Source organism: Sciurus vulgaris (assembly GCF_902686455.1).
Source record: "Sciurus vulgaris genome assembly, chromosome: 11".
NCBI lineage: Eukaryota > Metazoa > Chordata > Mammalia > Rodentia > Sciuridae > Sciurus > Sciurus vulgaris.
The window spans coordinates 47,528,010-47,552,401 of NC_136472.1; the positions used below are offsets into that span (position 1 = coordinate 47,528,010).

At 32.7% G+C, this 24,392-nt stretch overlaps 1 protein-coding gene across 1 annotated transcript in view; it reads right to left on the reverse strand.

Annotated features, from left to right (window-relative positions):
- Positions 1–24,392, reverse strand: part of LUZP2 (leucine zipper protein 2) — a 535,025-nt gene that overhangs the window by 295,991 nt on the left and 214,642 nt on the right. Inside the window, exons 2-4 of the mRNA XM_079101896.1 lie at positions 18,027–18,144; positions 14,314–14,384; positions 8,794–8,875 (exon numbers count right to left, since the gene is read on the reverse strand). Of these exons, the coding sequence (XP_078958022.1) occupies positions 8,794–8,875; positions 14,314–14,384; positions 18,027–18,144 (271 nt within the window). The remainder of the gene's footprint in view (positions 1–8,793; positions 8,876–14,313; positions 14,385–18,026; positions 18,145–24,392) is intronic.

A 24,392-nucleotide genomic window follows, 5' to 3' on the forward strand; every position in this document is an offset into this window, starting at 1 on the left:
ATCCCTGGAGAAGTAAGCATTCCTAGCAGATAATTACAAAATAATTTTCAGAGATGGGAAATACCATATATTTACTTTGAATAAAGAATAAAGCACAGTAATACTTTTTTCTTAATGAGAATAAATGTTTTAAGATAAGTCTTGTTTCAGACTAATTATGTCTCACTTAGGACAAGTTAAGTCATAAAAATTAACAAGAGTAGTGAAATGCATCAAATGATCATCAATATCTTTAATTATTCTGGTTATACCTGAAAGCTCATTCTTCTTTGTTACAGTTTTCCATGAAGAAGACAAGTTTGAAAGATTGTCACCCATTACTCACTTGGGATAAAAATAATTGTTCATGTCCTCATAAATAACATGTATAAACAGAATTAGCTAAAAGCAGACTTACTGCTTTTAAAAATTAAATTATTCAGGAAATGTATCTTCTTTTATGTTTTTATAATTTAATAAGCAACATTGTCTTTATGCTTCATATTATTTTACTTCGGACTTAACTAGATACTGTGGTTATTTGTAATTTAATTTGCAAAAAGTGGCATGTTTTTTGTGGAAAAAAAAGCATAGCCATTTGATATTTAATCAAAGTCAGCAAAAAAAAAAAAAAAAAAAATTCTAAAACAGCACAAAAGTATTTACAGAATCAAAGCCAAATTCCCCCTTGCTTTGAAAGAGAGCAATTACAATTACCTTAATCTCCCTTTCTTATGCAAATTTCTGTTACAACTATACTCTTTCTAACAGGAAAATAATTAGTAATGATTTACAACAATAACAATGGAAAAAATATGCTAAATTTATTCCTTACTTAACTTAGAGTCTTCATGGAGCAATACAAATCACAAAGCATTCTGTTTGAGTCCTACCAACATTTGCAAGAGGCTATCTCATTAGTACTAACCCATCTTTTCCTTGATACTGAGTGCATACAAAAAAGTGAAACAATCACAATTTACACCAAAGTGACCAGTACTATTTCTCTTACATGTAGATGCTAGCATTCATTGATCTTAATGTTTAATATGTTAATGCACTTTTCAATTTGTTCACTCAGGAATTCTACATCAAAAAGTCATTATGAAGTATATCTGAGTGTAGGCATATAATCATTTATTGGTTTTGGAATCACAAATGTACATATGCATAAATTGAAATGAGAGTTTTAGCTCTTTTTCTATTTTCTAAAAAAGAATTGCATATATTAGGGATGATTGGTCTTTAAAATACAGGCAGGAATCACCATTAAGTAGTGCATGCCTATAATTTCATGACTCCAGAGGATGAGGCAAGAAGATTGCAAGTTCAAAGCCAGCTTCAACAATTTAGTGAGACCCTGAACAATTTAGCAAAACACTGTCACGAAATAAAAGATTAAAAAAAAAAATGACTAGGGATGTGGCTTAAGTACCCCTGGATATAATTCTCAGTGCAAAAAAAAAAAAAAAAAAAAACTTCTTATTCTACAGTTTGGAAAAAGGACATTTATTCATATAACAAATTTCTAAGTATATTGGCCTAGTCAAGTACTGTATTTCTCTAGTAGAAATTTTGAAAATGTATATTTAGCTAAAGATTTACATGGAAAATTTCAAAACTTTCAGTGGACATTGTTATAATGTATTAATTCGAACTGTGAATATAGCTATTTTCCTCTTTTACTCAATATTGCAAACTGGAATAATTCTTTTTATTCTATTTTGTTATTTATTTTATATTTTAATTAAATTTATTTTTAATATGTACATAAATGTTTTACATATGAATGAGGTAACATGATATTTCAATGCAAGTATATATTATATAATGTACATATCAGGTTAACATATCTATCTTCTCAAACGTGTATAATTTCTTCATGGTAAAAAGTTTCAAAATCTTTCTTCTAGATTATTTAACTATACAGATTTTATTATCTACTATCCAATAAAATACCAGAACTTCTTTACTCTGTTGAACTAAAACTCAGTACCCATTGATCAATTGCTACTCTGGTAACCACAGTTATGAAATGTTTAAAAATGAATATTTTTAGATTCAGCATGAATAAGGAAGGTCCAATGGCAGTTGTCTTTTTGTGCATTGTTTATGTCACTTAGCATAATTAGATCCAGTTTCATCCATGTTGTCACAAACGACAGGATTTTAGTCATTTTTATGACTGAATGGTTCTTTATTGTCTATGTACTACATTTTCTATACCCATTCATTAATTGATAGGCACTTAGGTTGTTGCCATTTCTTGGCTGATGTGAATAGGTAGCAATAAACATTGGCATTCATGATTTCATTTCATTAAGATTATACTAACTAGTTACATTAGTGGTAGTTCTATTTCTAAATGTTTGAGGATCCTTCCATATAATTTTCCATAATGGCTGTGCTTCCTTTACATCCCCACCTATAATGTGCATGTGTCTTTATCAAAATCAGTTAACTGTAGATGTGTGGGCTTACTTCTAGGACCTGTATTTTTTTCCTTTGGTTTATCTGTCTATATTTATGCCAGTACTTTTTTTCTTTTTAATTATTGTGGTGTTTTGGCATATTTTTGCAATCAGGTAGTATAATACCTCTTGTTTTGTTCTTTTAGCTCAATATGATTTTGGCTACTCAGTGATTTTTCCCCCTTGTTTTCATATTAGAATTGTGTATTGTAGATCTTTGCAGGATATCAGTTTTATTTTGAATAGGGATTATATTGAATCTTCAGAATGATTTTATTATGGACATTTAGAAAATATTGATTCTCATCATCATGAATACAAGATGCCCTTTTATTTTTGTGTCCTCTTCCAATTTATTTCATTTATGTATAATATTTGCATTATAAAAATATTATGCCCTTTTGTTTTAAATATATTCATAGATTTTTTTGTGTAACTATTGTAAATGTGTTCACTTTCTTGATATCTATTTCAGATAATCCACTTTTGGTTTCTATGAATGCTACTGGTCTCTATATGTTGATTTTCTATCCTACAAATTTGCTGAACTACATCATTACTTCTAATACATTTTCGGGTGGAATTTTTGAGATTTTTCTGTGTATAATATCATGTTATCTACAAACAGTGACTATTCAACTTCCTCTTTTCTGATTGAGATGTCCTTTATTTCTGTCTCTTGCCTGAGCGTTCTGGCTAGGACTTCCTGCACTCTGTTGAATATAAGTGTTAAAAGTGGGCATCCTTGTTTCATTTCAAATCTCAGAAAGAAAACTTTTAGTTTTTCCCTACTCAGTTAGTATCAGTTGTTGCCTTAATATAATGGTGTTTATTATTACATTGAGGTCTGTCCCTCTTCTACCTACCTTGTTCAGCTTTTTATTATGAATTACACTTCATCAATTGTCTTTTTCTTCATTTATTGAGATAGTTATAGCTTTAGTCCTTCATTTTGATGGTAGTGTGGCACATTTATTGATCTGTATATGCAAACCATCCATACCTCCAGGAAATGAATCCCCCTTCATCATTGTGAACCATCTTTTTAATGCACTAGTGGTCTGTTTGATAGTACTTTGTTACAGATTTTTGCAACTACGTTTATGTTCTTTTTTAGGTATTAGGTGTCCCTAAAATGCTTATATGTGAGATAATGCAAGAAAACTTAGATGTGAAATAATTGGGTTATGAGAGCTTTAACCTAATGAATGTATTAATTTGATGATAAGAATTGACTGGGTGATAAGTGTAGGCAGGTAGGGTGTGGCTTGAGGAGGAGGGTATGCCTTTGATGTGTACATTTTGTTCCTGAGGAATGGAGCTCTCTGTCTCTGCTTCTTGGTGTCCTTGCCCCAATTTGCTTTCCTCTACTAGACTATCCACCATGATGTTCTGCCTCACCTGCAGCCTGGAGGCATGAAAAGAGTCGTCTATGGACTGAAACCTATGAAACCATGAGCCCCCAAATAAACTTTTCCTCTTGATCACAGCAGCTAAAAAGCTGACTAAAAACAAATCATCAAGAGTATTTGCTTGTAGTTTCTATTTCCATTGAGTCTTTGGTTATGTTATTAGGGTAATGCTGGCTTTGTGGACTGTATTTGGAAGAATTCCTTCATTTTTAATTTTTTTAAGTAACTTAAGGAGAATTGATATCACTTACTCTTCGATATTTGATGAAATCAATTAGTGAAGCTGGGTGGACTTGGGCTTGTCTTTGTTGGAAGAGTTTGCTTTTATACTGCTTCAGCCTCCTTCTTACTTGTCTCTTCAAGGTTTTTCTTTCTTCTTTATTATACCAGGGACATTTTGCAAATTCTTATTTATTTCTTTCAACAGTCTCTTTATAATAATCTTTCCAAGAACCCAGTTAAAATTTGGGGGGTTTGCTTGTTTCTTTTTGCAACTGGGGATCAAATCAAGACCTCACACATGCTAGGCAAAGGCTCTACCACTGAAGTACACCCCAAGTGCCTACTTATTTGTTTTTTCTTAATTTTCTCATCCAGCCTTCATAATTCTTTTTCAATATTGATTTTGATATTTTGACTTTTAACTAATTTGTTGCGTTATTTTTTTTTCTTTTATCTTTCCTAAAAAATGCATTTAACTAATCATTTCCCCACTAAGTATTACCTTGGCTTGTATTGTTTTCATTTAAGTGTCCAGTATGTATTATAGTCTTTTATTATTTCTTTTTAAGTCAAAGGTTATTAGGCTATACATTATATATTTTCCAAACTTAAGGAATTATTTTAATGTTAAAATATTTTTATTTCAATGGCTTTGAATAACATATTATAGATGCTATTAATATTCTTGAATTAATAGAACTTTATGTTTTAATGCATTTTTTCTTTAATATATCTATACATGATTTGTTCAAAAAATGTCAAAACTTTGTTGATTTCCTGTATATGTGATAGTTTCAAATTATCAAGTGCATTTAAAAAGTGTTTGGTGTAACTGTTTCCATATTCCTCATATTATTTATGTTTTGATGGATTCTGAAGATGGATTGCTAGGTGGAGACGTGTATGATGACTTAGTATATGTAGTCTTTACTTATTATATCTTTCTTCTTTAAATTCTGTTTGCTTTCAGGAATTGACATTGTTAATTTTTTTCCACAAATATTTTACTCTCGATTATTTTAAGTATGTAATATTTTCAGTTTTTTGAAAATTTATAGCATTTGTGCAACTGTCCTGTTCTCATTTAAACTATTCTGCCTCCTTTAGAAAAGTTTATCAGGGGGTGGAGTGTTGCTCAGTGGTAGAGCACTGGCCTTGCATACGCTTATGAATAAAGCCTTGAATTAAATCTCCAGGACCGAAAAAAAAAAAAAAATGCATTGGTAAATTTAACCTCTTTTGATTTATTGTGATTTTTTTAGTCCATTGGAATTCAGGTCAATTAGAATTTTGCCTACTTTTTTTCCTTCTATTGGATAGTTTATTCTTTATTCTGATGTTCACTGCAATGGGGTGTAAGTAACATACAGAGTTCTCTCACCCAAGTTTATGTAAAGATTTTTTCAGTCTTTTGTCCTGGAATACTCCAAATAGATAATCTCTTATGAGGTTTACTACTGCAAAAGGAATGACTTTTACTGTGGAAAAATGATTTATAACTTTGAAGTTTTTGAAGTTTACTCTGACCTTCTTCTTTCCCCATGCTTGTGTCTCCTTTTTTGTCTTCTCCTGGCAAAGACCAAACACAACACAAGCAGTACCTTCTCATTCACACCTTGGATCATCTCAGTAAAGACTCTCTTTGGAGTTGTCACTTGTGGATTTTGGTTTCTTTGGGGAATTTTTGCCTTAGTAATGCATATTTACTCCAATTTTGTCATCAGTTCGGGAAAGAGTATGTACCTTTGTTGACTTCAAGAAAAGCATGCAAAAAATATCATATTACTCTACATCACCTACCCATCCATAAATTCTTAATTATCTATGAATTACTTATAACCGTGAAAATGAAACTGTTATTATTGACCATTAATAGATAGGCAATATGTCTGATTCTCATAAAGGCACCATTTGTAATTCTCTTTGATCCTGATACTAGTCAAGCAATTCGATATTTTCTTTTAAATATGGTATATTTTCCATAAATGTATATAATCCAGAAAATACATAAAAAAATTATTTTCAAGCATGATATCAGGAGAGTCGAAGAATTAGATCATCCTAAATGATGAAAAAAGAATTATGTTATTTTAATATTTCTTTTTTTAGGTATCATTCTGCTATATTTCTGAAAACCCCTGCTTTGTTACTAATAGTAAATTTATAAGGTTAGCAAGATAAAATTATAATGGTGATGATATGATGATTGGGTTTATTTACAATTTATTGTATATTATGTTCAAAAGTGTACATGCATACAATCATACCATCACCAGTTATGTAAATAGCACTGACATACTTCCAGACAAAATATCTGAAAGGAATAATGAAAGACTTACATTCACTCAGCTGGGAAGTAATGGGAATGAAATTAAAAGGCAAAATGAAATTAAATGGCAAACTGAGAAGGAAGGAGAATGTCATTAGTTCATGTACTACATGTCAGATATAATTTTAGGGAAATTAACTTGGTTATTTTAATTATATTCACCCCTAAATTGGATCAATAAGGAAACTTGCAGAAGTTAAATAAGTTGTTCAAGTTTGCATAGTAATTAGCCCAGTAGTAATTTAAACTCAGAACACCCATGTTCTGAAATGCAAGTTAAGTTGAGGGTCTGTAGAGAGCTACTGGTTTAGTACAGTATTGGGGAGGGGGGGACAGAAACCCTGAAGCACTGATGTTGAGCCATAATGAGGGCACTGCAAACATGCTGAGATGAAGCCTGGGTGACTCAGCCTGTCATGTCTCTCTCGCTTCCCAATTAGACATTCTTTGTCCATGACATTTTCCACAATTGGATATTCTAACTTGGGCTTGTGCTCTTTCAAAAGTTATAACTCTATTCCTTTTGGACCTTGGCGTGCATAATTCACTGGAATAACCATGAGTTCATGCCTTCGTTCCTTTGAATGCTAGCTATTTAAAGGCAAACTAGAAATTTGCCTTCTTTGAGTTCTTTACTTCTCAGTAAAGAACAAAACAAACAACACAAGAACACAACAATAACAACAACAAAACTCAATGCGGCTTTGTTATGAGGATCTGAGAAAATAGCACATGGAGCCCTTCTATTTACTGACATCATTTGTTATCAAATTAAATATGGATCAGATAAATCTATTAAATATGATTGGTCAAGGCAGAAATGGAATTGCAATTTGAAGTGTTCAGTAAGCTGGGTCAGGTGTGGAGGGGACAGATCATCATGCTGGTGCTGAAAACTTGTCTGTTCTTTTATGTAACATTTGTAGTACATAGAGCCAGTCATTAAGCCTCGTCACAAATAAGCACCGAATATTGAAGAACCAATATGCATATCTTTACCAGTGGGTAGAACAGATAACAGTAAATTCTTAATAGGAGACAATCCTGTTTCCAGGTATGTCGACAATTATTACGAGAAAAACGATTCCAGGGGATCAGGTGTCTCACGTGACAGAAGGAGCTGAATTTCAGAAGCAAAACTCCATAGTCTAATCAAGGTTGTTAAAAGATGCCTTGCCAATGAAAAGGCTAGAGAGCCTGGGATTCCTGCTAAATGATTAGATGGAGACTCTACATTAACCATGTTTCTAATTTCTATAAGATCAATGCTTTACCAAGGTTTGTCCAGGAAGAGTCTGGTCCTGCATTCATGTGCTGGACCTGTCTTATTCTGAACAATCCCATGATATGCTTCAGTTACCCTGCCTTGGCTTCCTGTCCTCCTCACTGTAGTCTGATGAGAGTTTTCCTCCCAGAATCATTTTGTTGTTGTTGTTGTTGTTGCTCAAATGTAAAATCATCGATCAAGAGAAACCAGCTTAACTATCCATTTTCTTGGGCTTTCACCCTTTGGGCCATTAGGCCAACCCTAATCACCTCAGAGTGAGGTACCCACAACTTGGGGAAGCTTGAAAGTCACAGAGACTACTGAAATCATTAAAATTGGCAATTCTAAACCACCCTACTCTGCCTCACCATTCTGTTGCCTCAGAAAGTACAGTCAAGTCTCCTGCCCACAATTCCCCTTTGCCTCATGACCCATCCTGGTGCTTTACTATGTGGTTCCCTATAGCTTGCTATTCCTCTTGGGAATAGGCAGATCCTGGAAAAATACATAGGGTTCAATCCCTATAAGTGGTGCATAGGTGGGACAGAAATAAGATAGACCTCTTCCTTTCAGAATTACTCAGAAGAACCTTCCTCCTGCTTATGGTGAATAGTAGTTATAGGAGCAGAAATGTGGGAGTCAAGGGAACATCATTTTGAGAGAAAAAGATATGGAGACCAATTCAACCCTTAAGCTTTGGCATATATAAGATGAGTGACTTGCAGAATTGATTAAACTTGCCTCAGAGATTCCTCTTCAGTGGGTGTGGGGTGTGATTTAAGAATCTGCATACTGTAATATTTCAAGGTTAGTTTCACTCCAAAATCCAAAAGCTGTTGTTGTGGAGCCTGAACTAGCACACTGCCCAGTTGTGTCCTTGGATTATTATCTAAAAAGGAAGATTAAAAATCGTCCCCTAGGAATCACATATAACATTAATATTTTCTTGGAATAAATTATGACCAAGTATCAATCCAATGATAGTGACCAAATCTTCTTTAATTGTATTTTCATTTTTTACTTTATATAGTGTATTTTTCCATAGTGATTTTGAAAAACAAAAATATCCATTTCTTCCCCTAAAGCAAAGGGACAAAGAAGAAACACACTTACAGTAGCCTGGTGTTTCTCTGCTTTCTCAGATGTCTCTTTAAGTTGATTTTGTAGGGCCTCCTGGAGAGACTTCATTTCTTCTCTAGGTTTGGTAGAAAATAGCAAAAGGGAGATATAACATAATTCCATTATTTTGTATGTACATTATAAAAAGAGGTTTGTAATCTACCCACATCTAGGAAAGAGATAAACAGAACTATACAATACTATAGTTATATGGAATAGACTATATCTAAATATTCTGGTAATAAAAGGCTTTCTGTCCTATGAAAATGCTAAAAGTAAGCTGCATCTAAAGAAAATTGCCCTGTTATTATTTTTATAAGAATCCCACTGCGTGAATCATCAGTGAGCTACATAATGTGTTAAATCAAATCAATATATTAATTCGGGTTGAAAAGCTAATTTCACTGACAGCATGCCAGGGTATGAACATGCTGGTTAGGAAAAGTCACCACAGACTCGCTGATAGGATAAAACCACCACTCCCTTCTGATGCCTTTAATTGATTAATTCTATAGTACTGTGCTCTAGTCATCCTTTACCAGACCTGAGACTCTTTATAAAAATAAAGGAAAAAAAGACATTTCTGAATGGAGGACTGCTTCCTTCATTGGGCATATAAAGGAAATGCATGACTATACATTCATATCCACTGCATCTCAAGACATGAATGCATATGTACCCTGTCTCCCTTGACCAAGTAGAAATACTTCCCTGACTGTACATTCCTCTTAAAGATTAGAATATAGCTATATAAATCTAATAATTTGTGCTGCTGTGCTTCGATTTTATCACTTGAGCTATGACTTCCAAAAATTAAATATTAAATGAGGATTATTGCTGGGGGCACACAAAATCTGGCTAGAGAAAAGCCCTTAAAGCAATAGCAACAACAAAACAGAAAGCTTTTCTAGTGTTACCAGCCCCCAAACAGTTTAAAATTCTCAATCAAGTGACAACAATCTAGATATGGTCACTTGGGCAAGTGACAAACCCACCTCAGACCCAGTTTATTCATCAATAAAATGGGTACAATGATACAGCCATATTATAGCTTGTGGTCATGTTTAGATGATACAATGTGAACAAAATTCTCAACATAATACCTTGAAAAGAATTAGTCAATAAATGTTAGATTGCTGTGATAACACAAACACAACTCTATTCCCTGTTCCTTCCTTGAGTACCATGTCTCACACAACCACAAGCTACTCTTTCATTCACCAGTACTTCATGGTGCTCCCAGATTTCCTGCTCTAAGAATTTCTATGTCCGCATTTAAATTTCTAGTATTTGAGAAAATGTCTATATGTTTATTGAAATGAATTTGGACTTTCTTTGGCAATGCAAAATATGGTCAGGACAAGTTATAATGTAATTATAGTCATTTTGGTTCCAAGATGATTTATTTATATGTGCTAGACTGAGGAATTTACTATCCTTTGCATAGAGTAGATTTTTCACTGCAGCTGCCATTATGGCTTAACCTGACTTCATTTGTCAGACTTGCTCTACTTATGGACATTTAACTCTGGAATTTCATTATTATTGTCAATATTTTTCACTAAATCCATTCAAGGTGTATATATATATATATATATATATATATATATATATATATATATACACACACACACACATATACACACACATATATGTGAAACATGATATAATGTGTTATAAATATACATGCATTTGTAGACTTATAATATTACTAGCATTACTAGAAACCTCAATCAAACTATGGTATCAGATTACAGATTGAAAACTGATATATAGAGAAGTGGTGGAATTATATTCCAGAAGCTTGGTGCCCAAACTGTAGAGTAATCCTTATACTACCTCTATTGAGGAATAAGAAGAAAGGAAGGAAGGAAGGAAGGAAAATGAAGGAAGGAAAGAAGTAAAGAAGAAAGGGGAATCTAAATGTTAAACTGAGTACTCAAATCTTCAATAAAACACTGAGTGAAATATAATCAAATAACATTTTCAGCTAAAAAAGTTCTAACAATATGTTAAATGATAATTATTTTAACATTTTATTTAAATCATCCACTTTTATTTTAAATAATATATAAAACATTTAACAAAAATTAGTTTGTAAAATATATTTGTTATAAAATATCTCCCATAATAGCTGGGCAAGGGGGCACATGTCTATAATCCTAGTGTCTTGGGAGATTGAGACAGGAGGATGGCATGTTCAAGGTCAGACTCAGCAGTTTTTCCAGGCCCTAGCCACTTAGTGATACCCTGTCTCAAAATAAAGAATAGAAGGGACTGGGGATGTGGCTAGGTGGCAAAGTGTACCTAGGTTAAATCCTTAGTATCCCACCCCAAAAAATCCCCCATCATGACATCTAGAGGTGATTTGGGAAAGCATAAGAAATAAACAAGAATATCTATTAACCAAAACTATAGAAAGTACATGAATTCTGCATGTTCGATGTCTTCCTTCACCAGCTCACTGCTTTTGGGCTTTAGGTGGCCCAACACTTCTGCATCACAGACTACTACTTTATCCCACTTTGAGTGATGATTCCTGACTTGCACTTGATCCCTTGTGGGACTTGCTTCTGCTCCACTTACCTCCACCCAGTGGGGTTTGAACAACATGCACTATTTGATGCTGAACTGAAGCTCTAGTTCTAAAAAAGTGATGGTTTCAGGGGAACTTGGGACAGATTGTTCAATGTTGATATGTTTTAAAGTAAAATTCGATATTACATAAATCTGAAAGAGCAGCTAATTCATACTTCTTCCATCTCCAATTATAAATATAAGACCGTGTTCATGCACATCACTTTATGGGAAAGCGTGTCTTTCAAGTGGTTTTGAGCTTGTATTGCAATAGCATCACAGATGCAGAACCTGCTGTGGTCCCAGTCACTCTTTCACAGTTCAGAGAACACTGCTCTAAAATCATCAAGCATATGGAGTCCAAAACTGTCTTCCAGTAATCTCCACCTACCCTTCACCATAGAGAATAAAATGCTTTATTCCATTTTTTTTTCAAGATACACTTTTAGACATTCCGGGGAATCCTCCTATCTATCCCCCAGAGTCCCTGTCTTTAAACATTTTTTTCTCACCATGCCCAAGTCTCTTTCTTTCTACACCAAACAGTGTTGGTAGAATGACTTCACTAAAATATTTCTTTAATTCTATCATCTTCTCCAGAGCTACCTAAAATGAGTTATTTTTTGCTTATCATTGACATTTGCTCTGAACCAACCTTTAAAAGCTTTTAATTGTGATACCAGGTTTTGCAAATAGATATATGTTCTCCATTTCCCCACCTAACTCTTCCTCAGTCACTGCAACCCTCTAACTAGTGCTGTATATCCACTGTTTGGAGGTAGTTCCTGTCATTTTATTTAACTTTTGTCTCCTTCCTAATCAGGAAATACTCCTTGTGAGTATCATTTTTCTGCTTATTTTGGTCTCTTTACTAGTTATTTCTCTTTTTCTTATATTTTCATTATATTGTTCACTACATACATTATAGTACACATAGATCTCAAACCTATTATCCTTTTTAACTGACACTGTACACTTTGACTAATATTCCCCCAGCCCTCCCCATCACACATCTCCAGTTTGATAATCAGCATTCTGTTCTCCTTCTATGAGGTCAACATTCTTAGATTCCACATAGAAGTACAATCAAGTGGTATTTGTCATTCTATACCTGGTTTATCCTCCAGGTTCACCACTTTTGTCACAAATGACAGAATTTCCTTGGTTTTATGGCTGAATAGTGTTCTATCATTTATATTCAAAATGTTATTTATAATCTCCATCACTAACTCTGTGAGCCATAAATACTGGTAGAACATTGAGCATAGATGTTTTAAAAGGTAATGCATTTCAAACCAATAAAATCATTTGAAATGAGGTGCTTTTTGGAAACATCCTCAAATAAATATTTTATTCAAGCTTTTTTGATATTGGACTCTAAAGAGAATTTCATGTTAAAGAAATAGTAAATGCTATTGCAAATAATAAAATACATGACACTCTATTGATTTTTTTTTAGGGTTTTATTTTTTAATTCTTTAAAAAAATTTTTTTAAATGATGTCACTACTCAATCTAAATACATTCCAATGAAAGATTTCTGGGTTAAGAGGCAAGGTCAGTGGAGGAGACAGAGGCTGATGAGAAGGAATTCCTAAAGAACAACATGTAGCATGATTGTGTGTAAATATCTTAACAACTTTTCACTTTGTGGTTAATGACCAGTGTGGGAGGATATGGCTGTTAAGTAAGACCATGGAATTTAAATCCAAATTCCAATTATGATGACTTTCAAAAATTGACATAAACACTGAGGAACAATTTCTTATGTCTAAAATGGGAATAATAATGTGTACTAACAAGGTAGTTGTAAGAATATAATAAAATTGTATATAAAGAGTCTAGAAGAGATTCTAGAAAATGCATAGTAAATATTAGATTTTTTTTCCAGCTTAAAATACCTCATGGTATAACAAAATTTTAAATTATATGGCTGTAAAAAATAAAATAAACAAATCAACATTCATATTATAGCAATTGCAATTGTGTTAACAGATTTGTCCCTTTCCTTACCACACCAGCATTCATTGTACCCAAGATATCAAGGTGTATTTTTGTTTTTGTTTTGTACCAGTGATTGAACCCACTTAACCACTGAGTCAAAGTCAAATGCCTAGCCTTTTTTTTTTTTTTGTATCAGGCAGTGAACCCAGGAATACTATACCACTGAGCCACATCCCCAGCCATTTTTATATTTTATTTTGAAAGAGGATCTCACTGAATTGTGCGTAAGGCCTCACTAAGTTGTGAGGTAGCTTTGAACTTTCGATCCTCCTGTCTCAGCCTCCCAAGTCACTGGGATTACAGGCATGTGACACCGCTTCTGGTCTTGCCCAGCCCTTTTGATTTTTTTTTTTTTTTTTTTGAGCAAGGTCTCCCTAAATTGTATAAGGACTCGCTAAGTTGCTGAGACTGGCTTTGAACATGAGATACTCATGCCTCAGCCTCCTGAATCACTTAGATTACAGGCATGTGAGATAAAATTTGACCCTTTTCTTTATGATCAATTGTGATCAATAGCATCCAATGTATGTAGTAATGAGCAGACTTCTCAGAGGTTATCTTGCTTATAGAAGAACGTTTCAGATCAATATTATTCAAACGATGATCTACAGGCAAGGAACAGCATTACCATTCCCAAGGAGTTCCTTCTAAATGCAAAATCTGAAGCCCCTACTCAGATCTACTGTATAAGAACCTACACTTAAGCAAGAATTCCCCCAGTGAATTACATATATATATATATATATACATATATATGTATATATATATATATAAACCTATTTATACAAAAATATATATTCAAGTAAAGTAAAAAGGTAAATACATTCCTGAATTTAAAATGAAAAAAATAAAATAAAATTCCAGATATAAGTTGATGAGGCCATCAAAAAGAATGTGTGCGTGAGGGGAAATTAAAAAGAAAATGCAGTCTTACCTTTGTTTCTGGCCTAATTCCAGAAGCTTCTGAACATCAGTTTTGGCAGATTGCTCATCATTTTTTAAAGACTGATAAGAAAAGTGGGAAAAGGAAGTCTTATTTAGTGAAACACTGAGACTCACTTTCCTTTAGGCTACCTCATACATAGTATGGCTGCACTTTTGACCTGGAGCAGAAAAGTGAAAATGAGGCCCTAATGGTCTTCATAGCTCTAAAGATGCACGCAGGAGTCTATGACACCTTCAGTGCATATCACAGTGAGTCAGAGGGACTGAGCTCAGTCTCAGCACTGAGAGGTTTGATGGAGGAGAAAATACTCTCCAAAAATCTAGGTCTTTTTATAAATGAATATGAAATATATCTTCTACTCTTCCTTTGAAGTTTGAGTGTGTTCTCCTAGGGCATGTTAAACTAGCTCTGGCATAGTTTCAAAAAATACAAGGAGACTCAGAAAGCCTATCTGTGTAAGTCAGGAAATAACACAATTAAAGATAAAAGCAGTCAAAAGGCACGTGCCTGTTTGGTCTTGTCTATTTCTTATTTGTTAGTAATGTATCAGGATATTCAAAAACATAGGACCATGTAAAATTGAAAATGATCTCTACAAATAGGGTATTAAAAAGAATATATATATATATATATATATATATATATATATATATATATATATATATATATATACAATCTCAGTCATTAGTGTTTATAGACTCTAACAAATTCAGGATTTGGAGGCCATCGATTAAAGTAGAAAATATCCCTGGGCTTTTTCTAATAAGAGTCACTGTCATATTAAACCTTTCCTAATGAATTTCTTATTTATACTCAATAAACTATTTAAGAGAGTAACCTGTCATTCTTGACATTAAAAGTTCAAATGAAGAGGAAACACAATTGTTTATACAGCAGCTTTGACAGGTAGGGAAATGACAATAGCAAAAGGCAAATGCTTTGTTTTCTTAATATTTATTTAACAAATATCTACCATGAATTATGCAAAGACCTGTGCCCACCTTCACACATTTTCAATCTTATGCTTAAAAAAGAACATAACTATAGCATGATAAGTATTATTACGTAGATGTGGTGGGATGAACTATGCATGAGATATCTCTTCCCTAATATGACTGACTGAGGTCTTTATTTGGAAGCAGCCAATAAACAGTACTCTTCTTACATGGAAAGAATTGTTTCACATAAAATACAAGGAAAGCAGGATGAGGAATTTAAATGGGAGAAATGTCATCATTTGTGGGATTTACAGATCAAAATCCATCATAGTCATTGACTTGGGGCAGTTCACAAAATCAGTCTTTTGACCTCCTTATTTGAACACTAGAGATGAAATTTCTAAGGAACCTATTCTGGACAGTTATCTGACTTGTAGAATATAAATAGACATGTGAGAGCATTGGGAGAAAAGTACAATAAAATATGCTTATTACTTTATTGACCATCTTTTATAATTTAGAGCAGGAGGAAAAGAAAAGCAAGATTAAAAGGTCAGAGGATTGTACTTTATATTTGACAATTTTTTTCTTTGTTTTGTTTTGTTTTTTAGTCCTCAACACTCTCCAACCGTCTCAGAAAACAAAAACAAAACAAAACAAACTACAAACAAAAAAAATGCAACACTGCAAAACTGTTATGCAAAATGAAAGGAATACATATATGCAGATGGGGTCAGCAGGACAATTCCAATGAGAAGACCTAGAATGTGCTTGGTTGTCATTTCCTCAGCAATATCCAGGGAAGCAGGGTATAACTCTATGAAAATAATCTTGCTCTTTTAAGGATAATAATGGTTTATATACAAACTATTTAGCAAACATGTTTATTTCTTGTTCTGTATTATCGTTCCATTCAGGTGCTATGGTTACAAAGATGAATAGGACTTTCATACTTGAACTTTCAAAAGTTCCCGACTCCTTGAGCTTGTATTTGAAAAACAATATGTACAATGGGCTACACATTTACTTGTAATTTTGAAACCTGGAATACTACTTATTATATGTATGACTTCAGGCACTTCCTGTGACCTCTGTGACTCTTGCTACCTCCTTTTACAATGATTATATGATAATCTTAATGCTGTGGAGATTTTACTAAAATAATTTAGCAAGATGAAAAACATCTTGCACAGTGGCTGGCACAAAGTAAACAAAGGCATCTTTAAAACTGCAACTACATTTCAGGATAGAGTTGCTAACTTTCAAAAACTGTAACTCTAGGACATTTTTAATCAAGAACTTTCTGTAATTAGATGCCTTGACTGCTGTAGAGGGACTTAATGTCCAGGGAGCTCTGTGAACACTAACCACTCCTGGACATTTCACCATATGCCTGCAGTATTTGCAATTTGCCAGATATTTCATGCTTCTGAGAGGTTCAGATTTCTTGAAGATTCTTCCCAATCTTATTCACCTGGCAAATTTCCACTTCAATAAAGTGCATCTCAGGCATTGGCTTCCTGCAAAACTCAAAATCAATTTTCACCCCCTTTCATCCTGGTTATTGTTGCCTACTGCTCTGTGCACACTTCCAGCCTGGTGCTATTATTGCATACTGCTGTCATCCTGCTACTTTTCCCTATGTCCTACTGGGTTGTGTATGAAGTTTTTTTTCTTTTATTTTCTCCTTTTCTATATGTCACACAATTTCTGGAACAAGAGTTTGAATACTGGGTTCAAATACCAGCTCTGTCCCTCAGTTATCTCTGTGCTCTTACTTCCGATATTTTTCTTTAACTCTGCTTTCTCATCTATAAAATAAGACTAATAAGCCTAGCATAGTTTTCACATAGAAATTAAAGAAAAATTGTATAAAGAATATCAAAAACAGAACTTTGACCGAGTTCAATGAGCTCTGGTGGTTGTAGATATCCTCATCCTCCTCATATTCTAGAAAACTGTGCAATAGAGTGTGGGCAACAATAATAACACACTATTTATTCAGTTACAAAAAAAAAAAAAAGGACTTGGAGCTTGAGTTTAGGCTTGTAAACTTTGGTTTCTTTTGTGACTTTCAAAAGTAACTTATTTTTTGTAATCACAATTACTTATGTATAACAAGGAAAATCACAACAAAAATATTCACTTAATGAATATATTCTGAGTATTGCATCATGCAATACACACAAAGTTTTTAGTATAGAGTAGGTATTTAATAAATGCATTGCTTAAAGTCAAATATTAAAGCATCAACAGGTATTTCAAAAGTATTTTTTATCTGAAGTAGACTTAATTTTTGCTTTAGTGATTGAGATTTCATTGTATGAATAGATTTCTTTTTATAGATGACAGTCTCCTCTCTAAGGCATTTGCCCATTTCAGTAATGAAGTTTATTAAAGAATCTTCAGAGCTCTCCTAGGGGGAATTTAATATTTTCTTCTAGATATTATTCCTATATTCATTTAACTCTTGGTCTAATTACTTTTCATCATTTTATAATATGAAAAAACATAAGGGTCAAACTGATCTTAGAAGCTGTAAGGAACTGATGGCTTTGCCAAGCACACAATTTTCTTCTTTTTGTAATTGCAAACCCAAATCCCTAGACTGCATTTCAAATGGCATTTCATTTCAAAGCTTATATAATAATAAATAATAACCACCATGGCCAACCCCAAAAAGGTGTTAAAATCTGTTTAAAAATGCATACTAATACAGGACTGCTCATTCTTTTCTGCTGAGAAAATTGGTTTTCATCTCACCTGAAGGTTGACTTTAATTCCATCAAGCTCTCTTGATGTCTTTGTCAGCTGACGGAGAATGGTGCTCCGCTCCTTAAAGACTTCTTTCAGCTGCTTTTCTAGCTCTTCATAGTCCTGTCTAACACAGAAAGAGAAGGTGTGAGAGTCCTTAAACACTCCAGTTAGGCTGTCATAATTAGGAACCATCACATTTTAGTAAAATCTAGATTGAAACCTTAATTACTTCATATAAAAGTAAGCTCAAAAAAATAATAATACCATGTTATCACAAAGATTTTTCTTTTCAATGAGAGGTATTTAGGCTCCAAAGAGTTTCCACAAGAATATTTCACAACTTCTTTACACACAACATAGTTTGTCAGCTACTTCTTGGAAAATAAAATGGATAGTTTTAATAATAACACTAACATTTTCCCTCTGGTCCTTGAAATTATGTAACAAGAGAGATGATTTGGAGCAATGTATTTCAGAGACATAGAAGGGTTGTGAGACTGAGGGAATAAAGGATAGAGCATAAACATAAATCTGGGGGTTGTTTTCTTCTCTGGTTCACAGAGAAATAAAACCTATTGAAAAGGCACCCCCTTCCAAATGTGTCTAAGAAATATGATAGCTACTTATTAGTCAATCAATCCAGGAATTACAGTGAACTTTGACCAGAAAGATTAAGTCACCAATTTAACCAATTTAACTCTTGGTTAAATTGCCATTTGACTGCATTTCAAATGGCATTTCATTTCAAAGCTTATATAATTAAATATAATTATAAATTCCTATTCAAGAAAAGAGTAAGAATGTATGTCCATGCGTGTGTGTGTTTGTGTGTGTGTGTACGTGTTTGATGAGTGGGGAAAGGGGAAAGAAAACACATCATTTATGGTGCAATCTGAAACTTCAGCTGATAAAGGAAGGTCACAATGATTAATTGGATGGAACACATAAGTCTTCAAATCCAGAGATGCCTTTCTAGAAAAAGCAATATGAAATATGTAGGACGTATTTTAAAAGATAAATAGAGATTAAACATATGCAAAGGGAAAAGCACTTGTAAATATTAATGAAAATAAACTTGTTGAATTTTTTAAAAAGTGAATAAATCTCGGAAGGTTTGAGATTTAATTGAGGGGCAATAGATTTGCTGCTGATATGAGCAAGAAAGTAAAGGTGGACACATGCAAACCTCATAAAGAATGTTAGGAATTTGGGCACTGTCAGGAGAGCAAAGGAATCAGGTGAGGGTATTTAAGCACAAAACACTATGGGTGGATGCATCTTTCAGAATAATTTCACTATCTACTAACTTGAGAATGAACTGGAGCAGGGAAACTCCTGGAAGTTCTTAAAGAACTCAGTATTGCAAAAAATGGTTCTGGCCTAAGGATACCAGAAACTGAAAGAACAGGAGTGCTTAGTTTGATTCCAGACAAACATTGAAAAATAAATCCCTAGGATAGTTATTTTTATTTTTATTTATTTATTTTTTTACACATCTAAAATCTATTTTTTTTATTTTATTGTAAACAAATGGGATACATGTTGTTTCTCTGTTTGTACATGGCGTAAAGGCATACCATTTGTGTAATCATAAATTTACACAGAGTAATGTTGTTTGATTCATTCTGTTAATTTTTTCCCTTCCCCCCACCCCTCCCACCCCTCTTTTCCCTCTATACAGTGCTTCCTTCCTCCATACTTGCCCCCCTCCCTAACCCTAACTCTAACCCTAACACTAACCCTTCCCTCCCCCCATTATGTGTCATCATCCACTTATTAGCGATATCATTCTTCCTTTGGCTTTTTGAGATTGGCTTATCTCACTTAGCATGATATGCTCCAATTTCATCCATTTGCCTGCAAATGCCATAATTTTATCATTCTTTATGGCTGAGTAATATTCCATTATATATATGTGTTGTGGGCTGAGTGTAAGGGAGTTCATTTTTAATAATGCTATGTTTTGGGCTTAGGCAGGACGGTTGGTATAGTCCTGCACTGAGAAAGAAGTCATGGGAAGATAGTGTTTTTAGTGAAACATGGGCTGAGAAGTTCAATTTCTAATGTGTAGAAAAGTGCCTCATGCTCTCTAAACTTTAGTTTATTTTGCCTGTAAAATGCAACATTGACTTCATTCAAATTTTTATGTGTTAAATGGAGTAACATATAAAACTTTGAACTTACAATAAATGAATTATGATACATATATATGAAATTTCTACTACTGAGATATTTTATAAATATTATAATTATTCTGTAGAATTATAAGAAAACTGAATCTTCCAGGGACCATAGTAATAATCAATAAATGCAACCCTTCTTGAAAAGGTTTCTGTTAAATTTCTTCGCTGTTTCTCATTTACTAAATGCAGGTGTCTTTTCACTTTTTACAGTCTTCCTATCGAAAGGAAATGGGAATAGCCCACTGCTAAGAAATACAATATTTCTTCTTGCTGGTCTTGAGATTTTTATTTACAAATAATAATCTGTTGATAATCAGATGGTTATTAATGCCCCAGATTTCTATTCACTCTTACTGCAAAAGCTAACCAATAAGAGACAAGGCACATTTTCATTTTATTCCAATTCACTATTACTTCATGCTTCAGTTTGTTTCTCCTGGACAAGGAACACATCTCCAAAGTAATCTCAAGTAACAATGATGTCATATATGTAAGTAACGTGTATTGACAACATTTCAAACACAATATGGTATTATAAACACCAATTCATTAATGTTCAGAATAATTCCATGAGACAAGCACTAGTGTTAACCCTATTTTACAACTGAAGAAATTAAATCACAGGGTCTATAAATTACTTCCTAGTCATACCACCGTAAGAGAAACTGTTTCAATCAACCTCAGGGACTCAATGTCTTGGCCTCCACACTGGAAGAACATGCTGACTTGACTATGAATTTATCATAGTTAACTATCACTGTGCCTGTCACGTAACTCATTTTGTATTACTTTACTTTTCTATTACATATATCATCTTTCAATATTGAATTTATATGCCATTTATTTTTTTACATTGAAGTATGTGATGTTTCTTTTTCTTATTTTTAAAATAATTTGTGACCATTTCTTAATTCCACAGATGTATTTGGTCTTCAAATACCTTCATGGGAATAAGAGAACCAATCCCAAACTTCTTTTAAATGGACATTTAGGCATATTTTCCCCTATGCCATTTAGATTGTTCTCTATAAGTAGATCATCTTCATACCAATATTGTAATTTCAAAGTTTTTGTTTGTGAAAATTTACTAGTTGTTAATTATTATTAAATACCCAATTAAGTGTGTAATATATTTTATATATGTAGGAAAAAGTCCATAACTTATATATGGATAGTCAATTGTCATATAATTACTAGGTACAATCCATTCCTCACTGATTTTGAAATGGCACTCACAATGCACAAACTTTTTTTACTGTATATTTTTGAGTTGTCTATTTTGATTCACTTAGGAATTTGTCAATCTCAGTGTCATATCATGGATTAATTACTAAAACTCTGTTTTATGTTATCATTCTTCCTATATTTGTCCCCCTAATGTTTTGATATATAATCTTATTGACAAATTTTATGTTTCACTTTTTCTCAGTGAAGTTTAGAATCAGCATGTCAATTTCATAAAACACCTGCAGGGAATTTAATTGAAACTGAACTCACAATAACAGTTTAGGGAAATAGATAATAGTTGTGCATCTTCCCATCCAAAGGCATAGGTTGTCTCATATGTTATCCTCTGCTCTCATAAGACTCATCAATGCCTTGCGGTTATGACAGGGACTTAATTATGTATTGTTAGACTTATTGCTGTTGTTGCAGGTAGACTTTTCCATTTAATTTTCTAATGAATGTTGCCACTTTTTAAGCTACTAATTTTAAAAATTGATCTTTATCCATGTATTTTCTTGAGCATTCTCATTAATTTCTGTATCTAGTTGAATCTTTGGGTATTTTTAAGTGGGAAGCATTTTTGTTGATATAACAACCATATTTTCTTTTTCTCGAAGTTATAACTTTTTTTTTCTTTACCAATTGTATTAACTATACTACCCAAAACAATGTTGAATTGAGGAAGTAAAAGAATACCTTCTATCTTGTTTCTTACTTTAAGACAGACATACTAATTATACTTACTCAGTGAGTAAAATGTTTGCTATAACATTTAGATGATACCATTTTCTCAGAGCATTCTTTAAATATCTTTTACTGAGGTACAACATTCACACAAGGACATGCTTCATGAACTACATATAGAATAGAAAATATGCATTTCCTACAAATGTAGGAAATGTAAGAATATATCTCTCACTTTAGATTTCTTTGACTTCAATCATCTATCTCCTTCACCTTCCCCCCAAAATATAACCAGTATTGATTTCTATTGCATTATAATAGTTTCCATTACTTTGTAATTGCTACTACCATGCAGTCAGCCAATATATTGTTTTTGTGTTTAATTTGTTTTATGCAGTATTAAGTTTGTTAAATTACTCCATATTTTATGGATAGTTTGTTAATTGTCACTGCTACCTAATGTACTGGCAAATAATTATACTGTAACCTATTCTAGTGTTGATAGACACTTGTTTTTTGTTTCCAGTTTTTTATTGGAATTCATAATGCTGCAAGGAATTCTTTATATGCCTGTGGTTAACATATGATTAGATTTATGTCAGGTAGAATGGTAAAAGTAGGGTTCCTGCATCATGAGACATGCATACATTTATCCACATATTTGGTAAATTTGACCAAATAATTACACAGATCAGTTATAGAGTAGGAGAGAAGAGCATTTCAATTTCTTACCACTTTTAGCCACATGGATATTGCCAGTATTGTGCTATAATTTTAAATACTTTTGTTAAGTGTATAATAGATCTTGTCTCAGCTTTAATTTGTATCTTACTAATAACAAAGAGTGAGGATATTACAAAAGATGATATTCACATGTTGTCCTTTATGAAATGCTTGCTGGTTGACTTCTGTCATTTTCAATGGTTTGCACATTGCTTATTATTGATTTTTTGGAGATATTTACATATTCTATGCATAGGCTTTTTGAAGTATATTGAGACTATAATTACCCATTCTTTGAATTTTCTGTCTCTTAATGGTGTCTTTTGATGAAAAGTTGTTGATAAAATAAAAATAAGCCAAATTATTAATCTTACATATTAGGATTTCCCCCTCTTTATGCTAAGTGTAACAAATGTAATCCTACTTACTATATTATGTTCTAGAAGTTTATTAAGTAATTAGCTTTCTTGTTTAACCTTTCACTTCTTGGATCTCTGAACTACCTGAAAGTGTTTTTATCTGTATTACACAAGTTAGGGTTAAAATGCACTTATTTTCCTATGCATATACTGTTGTCTTGGCAAAATTTCTTGCATATATAATGAAAATTCCAGTATTTCCATGTATGTTTTTCATAAATAAATGTTATAAGTATCTGTTTCTGTGTTATTGAGTATTTCAAATTGGTCTGTTTGCCATTGGGGTATACTCTATTGGTGGAGAATTTGCCTAGCATGTGTGAGTCCTTGACTTCAATCCACAGCACTAAAAAAGTAAAAGTTCTCTTTGTTTATTTTTTGTTATTGTTAATCTCTCTTAGTTGTTGTAACATTTTGAAGGTGTAAAATACAGATATCCAGCATTCTAAAAGATGAATTTTGTCATTTTCTTCAAGACTTTTGATTATTCACTGTTCCTTGAACCTTCATATGCTATTTAAGTTGATTTGTCAATTTCAATAAGAAAAACAAAATGAATATGGGGAATCTGTATTAACATTATGAAAATATTGAGCTTTTCAGTTCTTAAACATTTTATGTACTACTATTGACTTAGAGTTTCAATATTTTCTCTTGAAAATATTTTGTAGTTTGTATGGGTTTATATCATTTAAATTATTGCAAGATATTTGAAAAATTGTAATGTGATTATAAATATTGTGTATTTTAAACATTTTTTAATTGTATATTGCCATATATAAAATGGAGTTTTATATGATTTTACATTTAGTAAACTAATGATTTCTATAGTTATTTGCAGAATTTTTGAATTTTTTTATGTACATAATAGATTCGATAATAAAAAATTATCTTCTTTTCCCTTCATTTATTATTGAAGGCCTATTCTACAATGTTCAATAGAGTTGGTGATATGAACATTCTTATTTTATTCCAGATTGTAAGGGGAAGAGCTTTCAGTCCTTCACCACAAATAATGTATTTACTGCAGACATTTATAGTCAATATTCTTTTTCCTCCTACTACTTCCTCTTCTTCTTTTTGATAAACTATCAAATGTAAAAATTTTCTCTCTTAGTGTCTTAATCCTTTCCAGT